The 19,049-nt window shown below is 39.3% G+C and overlaps 1 protein-coding gene and 1 long non-coding RNA gene across 2 annotated transcripts in view; one reads left to right on the forward strand and one right to left on the reverse strand.

The window, feature by feature from the left end:
* Positions 1-6,004: 6,004 nt before the first annotated feature.
* Positions 6,005-8,341, reverse strand: LOC139575099 (uncharacterized). The gene is made up of 2 exons (XR_011674885.1): positions 8,128-8,341; positions 6,005-7,372 (listed from the first exon to the last, which is right to left on the reverse strand). It is a non-coding gene; the product is annotated as an uncharacterized lncRNA (long non-coding RNA).
* A 155-nt stretch (positions 8,342-8,496) lies between these two features.
* Positions 8,497-19,049, forward strand: part of snx2 (sorting nexin 2) — a 30,820-nt gene continuing 20,267 nt past the window's right edge. Inside the window, exons 1-2 of the mRNA XM_071400081.1 lie at positions 8,497-8,818; positions 10,878-10,992. Coding sequence (XP_071256182.1) covers positions 8,711-8,818; positions 10,878-10,992 — 223 coding nt within the window. The 5' untranslated portion in view covers positions 8,497-8,710. The remainder of the gene's footprint in view (positions 8,819-10,877; positions 10,993-19,049) is intronic.

Genomic DNA, 19,049 nt, shown 5'->3' on the forward strand with positions numbered 1-19,049 from the left:
TGCAACATGAAAATGGAGGAGACAAGCACTTGATTTGACAAGGGGAGTCATATATAGATTTTTGTGTCCATTGTTTTGGCTTATTTGTGTGTGCTTTACTCAGTCAATCAAATATAATTGACACCACTGGGCTCTGTTGTTTCTGGGATGACAGCAGTAAATGCCAGTGGAAAAAAACGCTAGGAGGAAACTTCTCCCTGTGAAGGATGGGAAAAGGTTTCTGCCTGGCCTGTGACAATCTTTCACCCGTCAACAGTATTAATTGATGTAATGGCAGAGATGATGGATACTAATAAATGCAACCTTTGAAAAAAGGTAATTGTATTGCTCACATGCATGCTGGTTGAACCTGGGAGCCGGTAAACAATGATACATCACAAAAGTCCCACACATTCTTTTGTTCATGGCATAGGAACTTAACACATTTTTGTAAGTTTTGTACATACACAAGCAAACACACATTTGCATGTAAAAAGGTTGTAAAAAATAATGAAAGTATCCAGTATTCACTCGTTGTTGTATTGCATGGAGTTTGTTATCTTTATAGATTTGCTCACAATAAGACATTTGCATCTTAATATCGTATATGGGTAGTCATTGTTGCATTATATTAAGATAGCAAATGGCCATTTATTCATTCAGAGAAATGCTTGGTATCCAATAGGGTAGACTGTTCCTTCCACAGTGTACCAGAAGAGGGAAGCATTGCTGTTCAAGTTGCACCACATGCAAAAATACAAAATTACAGCAGCATTCATTCTCTTAGTACTGTTTTACATCTTGTAACTCACAAACCAAAGCCATTTTGTTTATCTCAACATTTAATTGCTGATATTATTTACCTGTGCTGTCAAAAGCTGTCATCTTTATCCAGCAATGAACAGGTAGTCTTTAAAAGCAATTTTATTTTTAATTAAAGAAGTTTTGAGAATGAAAAATTAGGTGGAAACTGAAAGTCCAGTGATTTTCAATCAGGCTCCAAATGTCTTAGGTCACATGGACTAATTGTCTGTTGGTATATTGAGGTCATTAAGGAAGGGTTATCCACAAAGAAAATGAGTTAGGTCTTGTCTCTGTGCCGTATTAAACATATACCCGGTATATTGCTATAGTATGTTTAAAGTAATACTACACTCAAAACATTTTTTTTGTATTTTGTTCACTGTTAATGCAATACTCCCAAAAATGTGCATGCCAGCAGTCAAGTTTTCAATATAGAGCATGTTCATAACAGAGCAAAAACTCTTATGATGATGCAAACTCATAAAAAACCTCCTAATTTATCATTTATGTATGCTAAAAACATTAAGTGATTGGTAATAATGTAATAATTATAACTGTTTTAATATACATAACCAGAGAGGAGAAAACATAATTTGTAAATAAAAATATATATATATATTTTTCATATTCATGGGAGAAAGAATAATGGCTATTTGGTTTTTAAGCGAGTGCTATTTTGGAATTAGAAAGCAGCACCATTCACACTCCGTATTTGGACTGGAATGCTTGAGTTTTTAAGTTATTCCTGATGGACCCCTTATAAACATACCACACATTACATAGTGTATATTTGACTTATGTGGGCATGAGACTGGTATGCATCAAATGTGTTTTAGAAATATACTGAAAAACAGAGGTCATCTGGCAGATGTATATTACAACTACTATTTAACTGTCTGAAAATACCTCATGAGCACATCATGAAATTGTAATGTCAACTTTTTGATTTGCATTAGTGAGGAGGAAGTAGATAATAGAGAATGATATCTTTCCCTGTTTTACAGCATTAATAATGATGCTTGTTTGTAGAGCACCTTGTAAATCATAACAACATGAAGTCTGTCAACACAGCCACTAGAGACAGGCAGCTCATTGTTAATCCCTAGTCCCCGGAGATGGCTCCAGACCAAACATGGGTCTGTCCCAAATGGCACCCTAGGCTATTCCCTATATAGTGCACTACTTTAGACTAGAGCTCTATGGGTCCTGGTCAAAATTAGTGCACTACACAGGGAATAGGGTGCCATGTGGGACACATCCCATAATAGTGAAACACTCCATTTAACATCTCAAAGGGTCAATCCAGAATTTGAAAAACAACAAAGCGGTGACCTCACCCCTTGATTTGGTAAACAGCTGTGCTGAAGAAATGTAACCACTCTCAAATTTTTAAACAGAGCTATTGAAGCAAGGACTAACCATCCATGAGATCGAAATTATAGTTTTAGCCATGTTTTAAGTTTGTTTACAATCTCATTGCCTACAAATGATGAGGTAAAATAATCGTATATTTTAGGTTCTGATGGCGTATGACAGTTGAACTGAGCTCATGAGGCGTTTATAAATTATATTCTTCAAGAATCAATGGCTATATAGCATTAATTTATGCGTCCAAAAATGTATCTACCAATCCCAGATTGCTCCTTTAATAACAGTCACGCATAAGAGGAGAAGAGGGCAAATAATGGTCACCCAACAAATTAAAGATTGAAATTTGAAAATAGCATCAGTAGAAGATCATGATAAACAAATGGGTTTTTATTGCAGTTTACATATTTTGGAAGTTGCAACATATGCTACCCATTTTCCCTTTGGAAGAGAGAGAGGAAAACATTTTATGTACGTACAGTACAGTGTTGCAGCAAGGTATGAAGTCAAGTATGTGTTGAAATATGTGTGTAGTGGGCATCTCTTGAATTATGTAATGATAATCTCTCATGGACATATCTACGTAAACATAACTGGTACCGGTAGAATATGTCGGGAAGGAATGGGATGCGTGGGATAACGAGCAGCAGTAGTTCCAGTGTTTGGATTTTTCAGCACTGGTTATTTGGACAAATTACGGTTTTGCAGGTGTTAGCATCTTTCGAATTTCGGAAGCAGATGGGACATTTGGCCCGTAACAAAGAGATAGGGTGGAGCTCTTTGTTCTGGTTCCACTCCTTGTTCTAGCATCTCTTCTCTTAACATGTATGGACCCGTAACTTAATCGAGCAGCTGACCAATTACAGAGACTTAAGGGTTAACCGAGATTACCGTAATGATAACAATAGATTGGATTTTTTTTGTGTATTTCCGTGTTTAGCACTTTACTTTGTAATAGGGAATTTACCTCATCCACCACCAATGGTGCGCATACCTGGTTGATACCACTGTGCACAGCTGCCATTGGAAAGAATAGAGAAAACAATAGCTGCTGTCATATTCAGAGAGATTGTCAAATTATTCCTTATAGATGGTACCTATGTCTGTCAGTCCACTGAGTGTCCATACAGAGTGGTGTTCTTGTACTGCTAGAAATTACCCTTGACCTGCTGTCAGGCTGCTTGCCTGCCTGAGAACTCCTTCTCAAACAAGTAGCTGACAGGTATTCTGGAAACAATACAACTCAATCTTAAAAAATATATTTCCCAAAAAGTTCTGTAGCTGTTTTTATCTCAATGTCCTTTCTTACTCTAATACTTTCCCATTCCCATTGTAAAAAATAAAACGTTTTTCAGCAAAAGTCTATTTCTCAAGCAAGAATTTTGCTAGGACTGTCTGGGAGTGGTCTGAGTGAGGGGCCTAATTGGAGGGGCCAAATGGGAGGGATATGTAACCTGAAAACGAGCTGTTATTGGCAGAGGTTTTGAATTTTCTTTGTTATTGGTCTATGACCTTATACTGCCTGGGGATGTCACCCAGCAAGCCAAAACTCCACCCATGCCAAACCTACAGGATTAGAAGGTCCTGTGTAAATTATATTTTCAACCAGCAACTATCAGGAAATATCACTGATCACATTTTTCACACATTTAGTGTTAGTTATATGATACAAATCACAGGAAAAACAAACTTGATTGCACTGGGCCTTTAAAGAGTACTTCTGTCATCTATCCTGTTCTGTCTGTCTGTCTGACTTTGTGTTGCAAGCCACTTTATTCACCCAAATGCTTTTCTATGTTGTCATTTCATGGAAGCAGTTCCAGTTAGAATGACAACTCTTCCCGCTGACTCAATCTGCAGTGTGTACAGATTCCTCACATTACCACTTCCTGAAAGACACACATTTCTTGAAATTTATAATGTAAAAGTTATGAAAGAACAAAGCATGACTAATTGTATACTTTCTGGGCTGGTTTCCCAGACACTGATTAAGACTAGTCCTGGAATGCACTTTCAATGAAGATTCTCCATCGAAAATTATTTTTATTCCAGGACTATAGGCTTAATCTGGGTCTGGGACATCGGCCCCAGTAGTTTTACAAATGCTATCCTTTGTAGTGGACTTCAAGTACAGTGCAGCCTTGAGGTCCTGCAATACTGAGTTTTAAAAAAACATTATCATGCTTACGAACAGAAAGAGAAAGCTTACTCCATTACTGGGCATCCTTTACCATAACCAGGAGTTATATTGACAGAGGAAAGGTGACGGTTCCACCACCTTATATTTCTGAAAACTATTATGAAAGAGTTATTTGCTGCCTAAAGCCTACCAGTGTTTCCCAAATGGATCAGTCAGGAGCCAGCCAGCCAATTCCTCTTGGGTCCTCCCGGTTTGGATGTGGCAAGAAATATGGTTAGAGAACCACTGACCTAGTCCCACTTTGACCTCCTATATACCGTTACCAAAGTTGATTGTGAAAAGTGTGCCTTGGTTTATGAAAAGAAATTATTCAATTTCTAGGACATAGGGTAATCTATAGCCTGGTCCCAGATATGTTTGGGCTCCATGACAAGGAGTTGACATTATTGCACGAACAGATCTGGGACCAGACTAGGTAATCTAGTGTTAAAAAATTGTGATGAGTTCTTATTAAACAGAAGGAAAAATGTCTGCAAGTGCACCCAATGATCCAAGGAGAACCCTCTTTATTCTAACATCCAGTCATTATTCAACTTCTTTATCATGCCCTGGATGTATTATTTTCCTATTAGATTCTAGCCTAATATTTCCAGGGCTGCACTTTTCATTGCTTATGTCACACTGTGCTTCACTCCACTCCAATGCCATAGTCGGGTGGGCCCAGCATACATTTATTGGAATGCAATGGCTCCTTTAACCTATTCCATTGATTGGTGAGTGTCTCCCATTAAAGCTCAGAAGTGTGTCCACAGAGAAAGGAATAAGAAGTCCCTCAATGCCGGCCTGCCTCCCTGCCAGGCCCTTGGCCCTGCCCTCAGGGGAGTGGCGGCTTCACCAGTGCTTCATTTAGGCCTGTGTTCTCTTAGCCACCTTATTTGCTGTAAATAGCAGCTCATTATAGCGGGGCAGACAAGTGCACTGTCGTTACAGCTCGATGCCTGCGTTCAGCCCGCCTGTGATTCTGGACTGGGGGGTCTAGGGGGTTGAGGGTGCAGGGAGTGGGGGATGGTGTCCCGTGGGGCCCTATCTTGGGCTCTCAAACTGTCAGGGTTCAATGCGAGAGTTTAGTTTGAGGATTTAAAACATGTCACCCCATCCTGTTGCATCCCAGCAAATGACTTTTACAGCTGTCATTTAGTTAGAGGAGACAGATGTGGTCGCAGTTTTCTTAAGTCACCCATAGTCCTGTGCGATGCAATTCATCCAACACAGTTTTATACTTCTTTAGCTAATAGCATAGTGACCCTATTTAATGACATCAATAAAAAAATCTCTCCATCTCCCTTTGTATCCTGTTGGAACATGTCTCCCATGCTGCTGATGTGATATGTGACACAATGGATTAGACAAGGTAATGGAAACCCATGTATGTTTCTAAGCATTCTCTGTAAAGTTACGTCAAGATGTCTTCACCAATACATTGTCTGAAGAGATATTCCAACTTTTTACACAGAGTAGCCTTGCTAGTATCTTCTACAAGTAATCCTATGCCTATTTATATCATAAGTGGCAAAACCTTTAAAATATATAGCACAAACTAGCATAGAGGTAGGTGTACAGTAATGTGTATAAACTGTGATCAAACATCTACAGCAAGTCTTTGTATCTGGGTATAACTTCCCTTATTCATCGATGAGCCATTTCTGTGTAAAACGTGGTCAATGTAAAATGTATTTACATTGCAATTATAATATTACAGTATAGGTACACATAATAATTACAGTGCAGGTATACTGTAGGCCTATTTACATTGTTACTGTACACATAGTAGATCTGCAGGCCTATTAGAAGCCCTTTTTCCATAGGCAAGGTTCCGAAGAGTCCTCTTAGATGAAAAGTGTGCAAAGTTACTTTTATTAAAATTATTGCGGAAATTAAATAGGTCCATTTTTTCAATTGCTCTCTAGCTAGTGATACTGGAAATACATAAATATCCCGTGAGCAGTGTTGGGTAAGCTACTCTGAAAATATACACTGAACAAAAATATAAAAACGCAACATGTAAAGTGTTGGTCCCATGTTTCAAAAGCTCCTTGAAATGTTCCATACGCACAAAAAGCATATTTCTGAGGCCCATTGTGAGGCCCATTTTTTTTTTTAAGTATATGTGACCAACAGATGCATTCATTTTTCTTCACCTTTAACTACGTAGGCAAGTCAGTTATGAACAAATTCTTATTTACAATGACGGCCTACACCAGCCAAACCCTCCCCTAACCCGGACGACGCTGCGCCTCCCTATGGTACTCCCGTTCAAGGCCGGTTGTGAAACAGCCCGGGATCAAACCAGGGTCTGTAGTGACACTGAGATGCAGTGCCTTAGACCGCTGCGCCACTCGGGAGACCCTAGAATGTATTACCAGTCATGTGAAATCCAGAGAATAGGGCCTAATTTATTTACTTCAATTGACTGATTTCTTCATATGAACTTTAACTCAGTAAAATCAATGAAATTGTTGCATGTTGCGTTTATATTTTTGTTCAGTATAGTTTACCACGCTATCTATCAAATGTATTTATAAAGCCCTTTTTTACATCAGCCGATGTCACAAAGTGCTATATAGAAACCCAGCCTAAAACCCCAAACAATGCAGATGTAGAAGCACAGTGACTAGGAAAAACTCCCTAGAAAGGCAGGAACCTAGGAAGAAACCTAGAGAGGAACCAGGCTCTGAGGGGTGGCCAGTCCTCTTCTGGCTGTGCCGGGTGGAGATTATAACAGTACATGGCCAAGATGTTCAAACATTCATAGATGACCAGCAGGGTCAAATAATAATAATCACAGTGGTTGTGAGTAAATGTCAGTTGGCTTTTCATAGCCGATCATTCAGTTAGAGACAGCAGGTGCGGTAGAGAGAAAGTCGAAAACAGCATGTTCGGGACAAGGTAGCACGTCTGGTGAACAGGTCAGGGTTCCATAGCCGCAGGCAGAACAGTTGAAACTGGAGCAGCAGCACGACCAGGTGGACTGGAGGCATCAGGCCAGGTAGTCCTGAGGCATGGTCCTAGGGTTCAGGTCCTCTGAGAGAAGAGAAAGAGAGAATTACAAGCTACCAATTACTTTACACTGGAAGAAGTTTAGCTACACTAAAGCTACCCTTAAAGTGACAGTTCAGGATGTATCTACTTCCCCAGAGTTAGATGAACTCAGATACCATGTTTATGTCTCTACATCCAGTAATAAGAAAGTTAGAAGTAGTTTTGTGAACCAATGCTATCTAGCGTAAGCACAATGACTGGAATTCTGTTATCTACTAGCATGCTAGCAATTGCTATAGAATTTCAGTAATTGCGCTAACGCTAGTTAACTTCCTTCAAACTGCAGGCAGTGACATAAACATGGTATCCAAGCATTCATCTGACTGAAGTACATACATAAAGGGCTTCATTGCCAAAATCCAAACGTATCATTTTAAGAAAAATATTGTTTACTTAACCAAAGTTACTTTGAAAAAACAAACTACTTCCTGAAAAACTCATATGTAAATCTTAAATGTTATAGACTACAAAATGCAAGAACATATCACTTTGGGGTCATATGTTAACAATGTATTAAACACTAAAACAATGTGTCAAGTGAGAATTAGACAGGTCTAATGCCGAAAAAGAAAGGAAATGACTGCCTATTTAATCCATATTCTCTTGCCTTTTAACAAAATAACTAGTGTGTAGTACCTACACTACTACATGGCAAAACAATTTGTATTAACTACTGAAACCAGATTTGAATTTAGTTCAACTACTGCAAAATGTAGTTAAATTACTAGTTGAATTACATGTACTGTTAATTCACTTCACACAAACACTGCCCTTGGTCATCGTCCTTTTCGTCATCAGCATACACTAAATGAGTTACTGCGACCAGAGCGAAATATGATCTCCATGAAAGCGCCAGCTGTCACGAGACTAAATCAAAGATGATCTATTATATTGACAAGATAGCCAAGTGACCGCTCTAACAATGAACATACATGTCCTCAATTAAAGACAGGCGAGATCAGGGGGGACTATTCTAGCCAATGAGAGGGCATATACGCGTGTGAACAACAGGTAAAACTGTCGTGGTCGTTTTTCTCAAAGTTGCCGTAATGCCACGTACATATCCTTATATCAGTACAACAGTCTTCTGTTACAAACTTCAATTCGATCAAATAAGCCTCACGTAATTCGACACTAACTCGTGCACCTACATATAAAAAGGGCATAGCTTACGCGGACAGATTTTGGGCAGAGTAAATGCTCTCGCTTCGCCTCTTCCTCTCTGACCAAACTGTTCCTGTGAGTCACATGACAGCTAGCGAACCTCCTGACTCTTTTCTGTCGATTGTTTTCTTACTCGAATATTATTGCTAAAGGAAGATGGCTGCGGAGATGGAACCGCCAACACTGGGAGATGCAGGACAGACTGACTTCAGGGAAATCGAAGATGGAGAAGGCTTTTTTGTCAGTACTGTCACTACAATAGAGGTAAGAGTGATCCGAGGCCGAGGATTGAAAGCAACTAGGGGCTTGATGCTCATTGATACAGTACTAGACGACAAGTAAGTCAGGCGACCTTCCGTTGTTGTGAGCTAGATGCTGTTAGGCTTATGATACGGTTGTGCTTCGGGCGTTAGTTTCTTTAAATGAAAATCATGCAACAAAGTAGCCACTACAGTTTATTATAATCATGAATGATAATTTGTAGCCAGCTCACTATCCTGATGATGGCCAATAATGCAAACTGGGAGGGGGTTTGTTCTTGAGATTCAGCCCTGCGTCAGTAAAACGCAGAACGTCTGCGCTGTTTACTGGTTTCCGGGTTTTCAATAGATCAGGGGATAATCACAGGTGTGGCACAATTTTAATTTCATATTATTTGTTTAAAATGGGATAAACCAACAATGGGACACTAATTGGAGTTCTACGAACATTAGCTTGGTTTTTAGCTGAATTTGTTGCTGTACAATTTACATTTGACATTTTAGTTATTTAACAGATGGTCTTATGCTCTTAGTTGTAAAATGCTAAAAGCCTAATATTCTACAAACGATTAGAAATATCTCTTTGGAATATCACCAATTATGGGAGAGTGCACTAGCCCAATCCTAGAAATGGACTCCCTCTCTGAAATGTAGACTAATCTCTCCATTCCTGTTGTGTCAGTCATACATTTCCCTTGTGAGCTGTGAATTTACAGGTGTAAATCAGGTGTGTGTTTATTGCATAGATGGTCCTTGGAAATTTCCAATAAACAAATGACAAATGATGAGCATACACGTTAACTAAGTGGACCTCTTTCTGCACTTTTAAGTGGAGTGGACTAAGGTTAAGAGTCGTCTCCATTGACCGCTGCCTCATCCCCCCCACTATTATTATATATTTTTTTATTATTAACATTCTGTCATATCTTTTAAACTTAGTTTGGTAACTTTTACTTTTCAAAAGCTAAAAATGTTGATTGAATGTGAAGTCTGAAGGCCCAACATAAAACACTTACAGCGTCATTGTGCAACATGATCTGGATGTGTGCAGCAAAAGTTCAACATTCACCTTTTGCTACCCTTTCCGTCAAGCCATCTACGCATACCATTTGAAGCATACGTTTGATTAATCCAACCTATGCACTACACAGAATGCACCGCAACTGCCTCTGCAACGCAATGCTACAAGGCAAACGCAGCGTTCCTTTGGAAATTAATGTACTTCTGGTGTACCAAAACGCAATGACGCTGTAAGTGTGATCGAGGCATACGGCTTTGCTGCTGCTGTTTTTTTTTTGCCTGTGGTGGACTTTGTTTGCTGCTGAGTTCAAAATCAAACATTGATGCCAAGGAGAGTTTCCTGGTTTCTCTTATCCTGTGCTGAGTAGTAGGTGGAGGAAACCTCCCATTATCAGTCCCACTTCCTTTCCTTTCTCCTTAGCTCAGCTTTTATTTACATACACTCTAAAGTGTTCTTGAATTGTGACGGTGTCTTGTGTGTGCATCTTTTACTTTCAGTTTTACACCAACTGAAAATAACATTTTTGGCTATTGAAAATATATTTCACAGCGGTTTAAATGGCACAATGATTCTCTATATTATACATGGCTTGTTTTTTTATCACAAACTGAAATTAGGCAAACTATTAGAATTTTAGCAACCAGGAAATTGAGTGTTTTCTGCATATTGCACCTTTAAATTCATTTTTTACTGCCCATTATGATTCCTCCTTTTTACAGTATGGCTGCTCATATCCTATTTAATTGGAAGCTGATGTGTGTTTTTTGTCTTACTTTCCAATAAAATAATGTTGTCATCTGAGGACATGTGATGATGCAACAGTTTCAGTTTTTTTCTACTTAGTTCCTGTAGGCCCATATGCTAGTTTGTTTCCAACATGTCACATAATAGGTCTATACTGAAATTCATTGGTTTTTAAGTTAACATTGGTGTAACCTTTTATCTAGGCCTATGTTCCTCTAATACAATTAGTCTTAACTGATCAGATTTCTTTTGGTCTTTGGGCTTCTGTTATTTTTATTATGTTTGTGCTTTTCTGCAGTCTCCAGAACCCTCATCTTCAGATCCACCCAGCATGCCTGCAGAAGGCATCAGCACAAATGGACCTAAGCAAGAAGACATTTCATTGGATGATGACCCAGAGGATCTGTTTGCAGGTATTCCCATCACCTCTGATTAAATGCCTCTCCTCACTTAACTCTATTATTTAAGGGATAGTTAACCTAAATTACAAAATGTCCTATTGGTTTCCTTACCCTTTAAGCCGGGGGGTAGGCAACCCTGTTCCTGGAGTGCCGCATGATTTTGTTCCAGCTAGGCACCACACCTGACCAACTGAGCTAATTGAGCAGTTCAGTGATTGCCTAAATTCAACACACCTGGTCTTCAAAAACATGAAGTGCCTGCGGCACTCCAGGACCAGGGTTTCCTACCCCTGCTGTAAGCAGTCTATAGAAGATAAGACACCAATCTATTCTTTTTGGTTTTGTTTACCTGGCCACTGTCTTAAAATGCTAACTTTTTTGCATTTATGGCGCAAAACCAATCCAAGTGGATATCCCCTAGGGGTCATTCCATTTGATTTTAAATCACTTTCTGACCGCAGCCCTTTTGATTTGAATGAAACTTTTTATACATATTTGTCCATATTATAAATGCAAATAGCTATGCACAAGGACTACTTTTAACAATTTACATAGAACATTTACAAAAAACGATTTACTTGAACAGTGCAGCTGCAAAGCATGGTAACAGAATGATGGCACCAACAGCACAAACTGTCATTCTGTTACCAAGCTTTCCATCTGCACTGTTCCTCAAGTGTTTTTGTTAAATTTTCTGTGTAAGTTGTTAAAAGTAGTCTTTGTGCATAGTTGTATGATTTTAGCATTTTTATATCAATGGATTTTGGTTGGCATACATTTTACATTTACATTTACATTTAAGTCATTTAGCAGACGCTCTTATCCAGAGCGACTTATTTTAAAGTAATTTTTTTTTTGTCTCAGCAAAATTACGGTTCCATGGAATTGCCTTTAATCTCCCAACCAATCATCTCCCAACCAATCATCTCCCAACCAATCATCTCCCAACCAATCATCTCCCAACCAATCATCTCCCAACCAATCATCTCCCAACCAATCATCTCCCAACCAATCATCTCCCACAACACCTTCCCCCTAACCTTCCTCTGTGCCTCAGTCGTGTGATTCGCTAAAAGTGACAAATACTTTACTCAGTAGGTCACTCCCACTAAGTCCAACTTTGAATCGTTGATTTCCCAGGCTTGTTTGCCCTATGCGCAATAGCCTGTGGACAAGGTTATGTTTTGTTGGATAAATGTACTAAAATTTGAATAAAATCAAACTTTCAAATGGTGGAACAAAGATGGTTGGAGCTCCACACATCAGAGAATGTTGACTTGAATGGGAATATCAGTTTTAAATTATACTGTCAATCTTCCTTAGGAACCTATTGAAATATAGATAATAGAATAAACATTCCTACTTAAGTTACATTTCAATGATGTACCACCTAAATTGCAGTGGTCTGAAGTAGGGCTGTGGCGTTCGTGACATTTTCTCAGCCGGTGATTGTCATGCAAATAACTGCCAGTCTCACGGTAATTGGCTGTTAATTAACATAAACACATTTAGCGTCTCCTGGCTTCCACGCATAGCCTACAAGCCTCTGATGCAGGCTTTTGGAACATATACATTTGAAAAAGTCCAATTAATCCTTGTAATATAGCCTACACCATCTCAATAAAGCCATTATATATTTTAGACAGGTCCAAAGAATTATGATATGAAGAAAATGTATTCTATTTCAGAAGAACAGAATAGCATACTCTGAGTTGTCCTTATGTTAGGCCCTGATCTGGCTATCATATGGCTGTGGGCTATGCTAGTTCATTTAGCAGACAAGATTTGCTTAGAATTCCATGGTGTTATTTTATAGTATGAAGAATACAATTAAACATAGCTGAATAAAACATGAGTAGGCTCTCTATTAGCAAAAGCACTAGGCTATGTCAATCTACTGTCCCCCATAGTACAAAAGTTGACCTATTCTGTGCGATAAATAAATATTTCCAACATAGTCTGGAACAGTTGTGGGATGCGATAGATCCCAAATTAATACAACCACTAGCATCAAAAAACATGTTTTAAGCAATGAGGCTGCTGCAACAGATGAGAACGTTGAGCATAAAATGTTGATAAACTGTTAGGCTATTTGTTTACATAAGCGCAGCAATGCGCACACAGCAGTAAGCACTTATGTTCCATTAACAGGAAAACACCATTATCAAAAGTGACCACAAATGAGATTATGCATGTAATGCTTTTATTATAAAGGTGCATTTTTTATGTTGAAAATTATCTTTCCCAAACTTGAAACTCACGCGCTGTGTATGAATGCCAGTTAGGCTCTATACCCATTGTAAAGTGAATGAATGTGCTTCATTTTAAGAAGTAATTTGGCCACTTTAGTTGTGATACAAACCATAGCAAGTTTGGTAGGTTACCAATGACAATCAGCAGCATCAGAGCTTGGAGAAGCATAATTACCGTGACTAAACGGTAATGTTGAATTTGACTGCCATCATGACTCGTGACTGCAGGTGTGACGGTAATACGGTCACCGTAACAGCCCTAGTCTGAAGTAGGGCTGGGGGATTTATCGAGTTCATTTTATTAATTCAAATTTGTTTTTGCGCAATACTCCAAATGTCTATATTGCAGAATCTAGATTTTTGGATTTAATGTTTTTAAGAGAGTTTATGTCCGCTTGTTCTCATGTTGTCTTTTTGGTCTCGTTCGCTCCTTCTGTACTGTGCACCTTCCTATTTACACCAGAGATCTCTATATAATGACGAGATGCTCATGTCTGCGCCCTAACAATGGGGGTCGTTGTGAGAGAGAGCTTTCCATTTTGTGCAGATATGGGGTATACATTTTTAAATAAATTGTAAATATAGTTAATTTATTTATTCCCCTATCGTGATGGAACAGTCTCCAACCCTATACCCTAGACACCCACCTGAGCAACCCATACACTAAGGAGTAGTGTTTATCTGTTTTATGTGCCTGAAATGTTATTATTTTTTATTTTTTTTACCTTTATTTTTGGTCCCATTTGAGACCAAGGCCTCTTTTTCAAGGGATCCCTGAACACAATTTATAAAATGTACATCATTCAAACATACAGTGTAATAAAAGCATACAGTACTACAAGCAATTTAAGGTCTTTTTCACACAGGTTTGAGCTATAGTTCAAATCAGAATTTGACAATTTGTTGTTACATTTGTATTTTTCTTCATTTGGTCTGGTTGGTTTCACATTGCCAAATGTCAAACGAACAAAATTCCTAAACAAAACCATGTGTCCATGCAAGTCATTTGTTTAATGGACAAAAATACTCAAGTTAAATCCATTTATGATTATCATGAAGCATCACTTGTCTTCCAACAACATGCAGGAGTAAATGGTTCAATAGCTGCTCTAACTGCGACGTGAATAGGACTATAGCCTGTATCAGTAGCCTGTATCCCCGGTATAGCCCCCGTCTCCTCTAATCTGCATCGGATGCGTTCATAAATGTGCTGGTACTTACAGAATATTTCAGCGATATAAGGTAATAAAGAAGTTATAATGCTGCACAACCAATAATAATGCGCAACTCTGGTTCTTTTCCTGTGTTTGGTCTGGTCTGCATTCGGGCCGAGACCACCCTTTTTGAACAAACCACAGTGCGTTGTTTAGTGCGCTCCCAAGTGCAGATGGTGTTCACACCAGTCTAAACGAAACAAACTAAGGATGTGTGAAAGCCCCCTAAGAAACAAACACATTCCTCAACAATGAGGTCCTCCATTAACAACCTTAACTTTACTAGAGGCACCAGAGCATCAAGGTGCAGAGAGCTCTGCAGATCATTCCATACACGGATTGCAAAAAACTGAATGCAGATTTACCTAATTCTGTAATAATCAACGGGACCTCAAGAGTTAGCCATCCCTGTGATCAGATCTGGTGACTCGTACAGTATGTCTGTAATTGTCCGCCACGATGACTAGATCTGTCTCCGTTCGTTCGTACGTACATTAATCACACGAGATATCTCAGACACCGCTGGCCTGATTTTGACTAAACTTGGGCGAATGATGCGTCTTGCAATAGAGGACCGGCATTTACACTGATTGGCCCAAGGGGGGTGCTATAGTAATCAACTGAATTTTGAACAAGCATATCTCCTGTCCTGTTAGAGCTACAGTCATGAAATGTGGTACGAATATGCAGCCCCTCATGAGCAACATGTCCTATAAGGACCTATAAGCTCCGCCCATTAGAATTTCAGCAAATTAGACTTTGTCTCCCACCAAACTTTGAACAAACATTTCTCCTGGCCATGTTTGAGCTACAGTCATGTAATTTTGTACATACACTATATATACAAACGTATGTGGACACCCCTTCAAATGAGTGGATTCGGCTATTTCAGCACACCCATTGCTGTTAGGTGTATAAAATCACACAGAAGTCTGTCCATAATAAAGTGCTACTCTGCATTCTTAACACTATCAGGCCCTAGTTTTGTCGCACCTGTTCAGTCGTGTGGTCAGGTGCCACAAAGAGGGACTTAGGAAAATTACAATTGGCTCAGAACAGGGCGGCACGGCTGGCCTTTACATGTTTTCTATTTTAACTTTTATTAAACTATGGTAGTCGGTTAATAACATTCTTATTTACAATGACGGCCTAACCCGGACGACGCTGGTCAATTGTGCGCCGCCCAATGGGACTCCCAATCATGGCCGGTTGTGATGCAGCCTGGAATTGAACCAGGGTCTGTAGTGATGCCTCTAGCAATGAGATGCAGTGCCTTAGACCGCTGCGCCACTCGCTGTACACAGAGAGTTAACATTAATGATATGCTTGTCAATCTCTCATGGCTCAAAGTGGAGGAGAGATTGACTTCATCACTACTTGTTTTTTTAAGAAGTGTTGACAAGCTGAATGCACCGAGCTGTCTGTTTAAACTACTAGCACACTGCTCGGACACCCATGCATATCCCACAAGACATGCCACCAGAGGTCTCTTCACAATCCACAAGTCCAGAATGGACAATGGGAGGTGCATATTACTACATAGAGCCATGACTACATGGAACTCTATTCCACATCCAGTAACTGATGCGAGCAGTAGCATCAGATTTTTTTTTAAACAGATAAAAATACACCTTCTGGAACAGCGGGGACTGTGAAGAGAGACACACAGGTACAGACACTCACGCACATTGGTGCTAGCACATGCACTCTCCACACACGTACATTGTAATATTGTTGTGTGGTGGTATTATACATTTTGCTTTGTAGATATGTGGTGGTGTAACAATGTTATTTGATGTACTGTTTTATCTTTTGTTTTATGTGTAATGTCAGTGCCTTAATGTGTTTTGACCACGAAGAGTAGCTGCTGCCTTGGCCACAGCTAATGGGGATCCCTAATAAATACAGTTTCCTGTTTCAGCATGACAATGCCCACATGCACAAAGCGAGGTCCATACAAAATTGGTTGTCGAGATCGGCGTGGAAGAACTTGACTGGCCGGCACAGAGCCCTGACCTCAACCCCTTCGAACACCTTTGGGATGAATTGCAACGCTGGCTGCGAGCCAAGCCTAATCACCCAACATCAGTGCCCGATCTCACTAATGGTCTTGTGGCTGAAGCAAGTGCCCGCAGCAATGTTCCAACATCTAGTGGAAAGCCTTGCCAGAAAGTTGGAGCATGTTATAGCAGTGAAGGGGGGACCAACTCCATATTAATTCCCATGATTTTGGAATGAGATGTTCTACAGGTGTACACATTTTTTGGGTCATATAGTCTATATGCAGCCCCTCATGAGCAACACATTTCCCATAAGGCCCTACAAGCTCTGCCCATTAGAATTTCCGCACATTATACTTTTTGTGAGGGGGGGTAGATTTTATTTTATGAAATGTTGTTTCTCTTCCTTCTGATATGATTTGATGACGCTACATAACCGCCTGGTGTTTTGTCATGAAACTTAGCACAATGATGGAAAGTCACTCCAAGCGTATGCATATGTTATATTTTTTTGCAGAGAGACCAATATTGTTTACATAAACAGTAAAAGTACAGGACCTAAAATCTACCCCTGTGGGAAACCTTTCATAATATCAAATGACACCCATCCTGTATTCAAATGTATGCTGTGTCACAAGTTACAACATATGCGAAAAGTCATATTTTTTTGTTTGTCTTTTTAGATAATTGACGTAAAAGGATAAAATAATGATATTTTAAAGTTTAATAATTATATTTTTAAAACGTATTTTTTTTTTATTTTTTTTTTTACATCTCAACCGTCATGGATGGTCATGGTAAGTTATGCAAAATCAGTAAAACTTGAGCTCCTGTATCTCCTAAATGTTTTGGCATTGAAGTCCAAAAAGTCTCTTTCTACCATGGGCAAATGGGTACAGTTGAACTCGGAAGTTTACATACCCTTAGATTGGAGTCATTAATACTCGTTTTTCAACCACTCCACACATTTCTTGTTAACAAACTATAGTTTTGGCAAGTCAGTTAGGACATCTACTTTGTGCATGACACAAGTAATTTTTCTAACAATTGTTTACAGACAGATTATTTCACTTTTCACACTGTATCACAATTCCAGTGGGTCAGATGTTTACATACACTATGTTGACTGCCTTTAAACAGCTTGGAAAATTCCAGAAAATTATGACATGGCTTTAGAAGCTTCTGATAGGCTAATTGGCATAATTTGAGTCAATTGGAGGTTTACCTGTGGATGTATTTCAAGGCCTACCTTCAAACTCAGTGGCTCTTTGCTTGACATCATGGGAAAATCTAAATAAATCAGCCAAGACCTCAGAAAAAAATTGTTGACCTCCACAAGTCTGGTTCATCCTTGGGAGCAATTGCCAAACACCTGAAGGTACCATCTTTACAAACAATAGTACGCTATTATAAACACCATGGGACCACGCAGCCATTATACCGCTCAGGAAGGAGATGCGTTCTGTTTCCTAGAGATTAACGTACTTTGGTGCGAAAAGTGCAAATCAATCCCAGAACAACAGCAAAGGACCTTGTGAAGATGCTGGAGGAAACGGGTACAAAAGTATCTATATCCACAGTAAAACAAGTCCTATATCGACATAACCTGAAAGGCCACTCAGCAAGGAAGAAGCCACTGCTCCAAAACCGCCATAAAAAAATCCAGACTACAGTTTGTAACTGCACATGGGGACAAAGATTGTACTTCTTGGAGAAATGTTCTCTGGTCTGATGAAACTAAAATAGAACTGTTTGGCCATAATGACCATTGTTATGTTTGGAGGAAAAAGGGGGAGAACACCATCCCAACCGTGAAGCACGGGGGTGGCAGCATCATGTTGTGAGGGTGCTTTGCTGCAGGAGGGACTGCTGCACTTCATAAAATAGATGGCGTCATGAGGGAGGAAAATGATGTGGGTATATTGAAGCAACATCTCAAGACATCAGTCAGGAAGTTAAAGCTTGGTCGTGAATGGGTCTTCCAAATAGACAATGACCCCAAGCATACTTCAAAAGTTGTGGCAAAATGGACAACAAAGTCAAGGTATTGGAGTGGCCATCACAAAGCCCTGACCTCAATTCCATAGAAAATGTGTGGGCAGAGCTGAAAAAGCGTGTGCGAGGGAGGCCTACAAAACTGACTCAGTTACACCAGCTCTGTCAGGAGGAATTGGACAAAATTCACCCAACTTATTGTGGGAAGCTTGTGGAAGGCTACCCAAAACGTTTGACCCAAGTTAAACAATTTAAAGGCAATGCTTCCAAATACTAATTGAGTGTATGTAAACTTCTGACCCACTGGGAATGTGATGAAAGAAATAAAAGCTGAAATAAATAATTCTTTCTACTATTATTCTGACATTTCACATTCTTAAAATAAAGTGGTGATCCTAACTGACCTAAGACAGGGAATTTTTACGAGGATTAAATGTCAGGAATTGTGAAAAACTGAGTTTAAATGTATTTGGCTAAGGTGTATGTAAACTTCTGACTTCAACTGTCCATTAAGTTTTGTTCAAATAAAAAGGTGTGTGGTCAAGAAGTGATTGGTGTCAAATGGAATATAACAATTTTTCACATTTCATGTCCAAATCATACCAAAG

This window comes from Salvelinus alpinus, chromosome 5 (genome assembly GCF_045679555.1).
Source record: "Salvelinus alpinus chromosome 5, SLU_Salpinus.1, whole genome shotgun sequence".
Classification (NCBI taxonomy): Eukaryota; Metazoa; Chordata; class Actinopteri; order Salmoniformes; family Salmonidae; genus Salvelinus; species Salvelinus alpinus.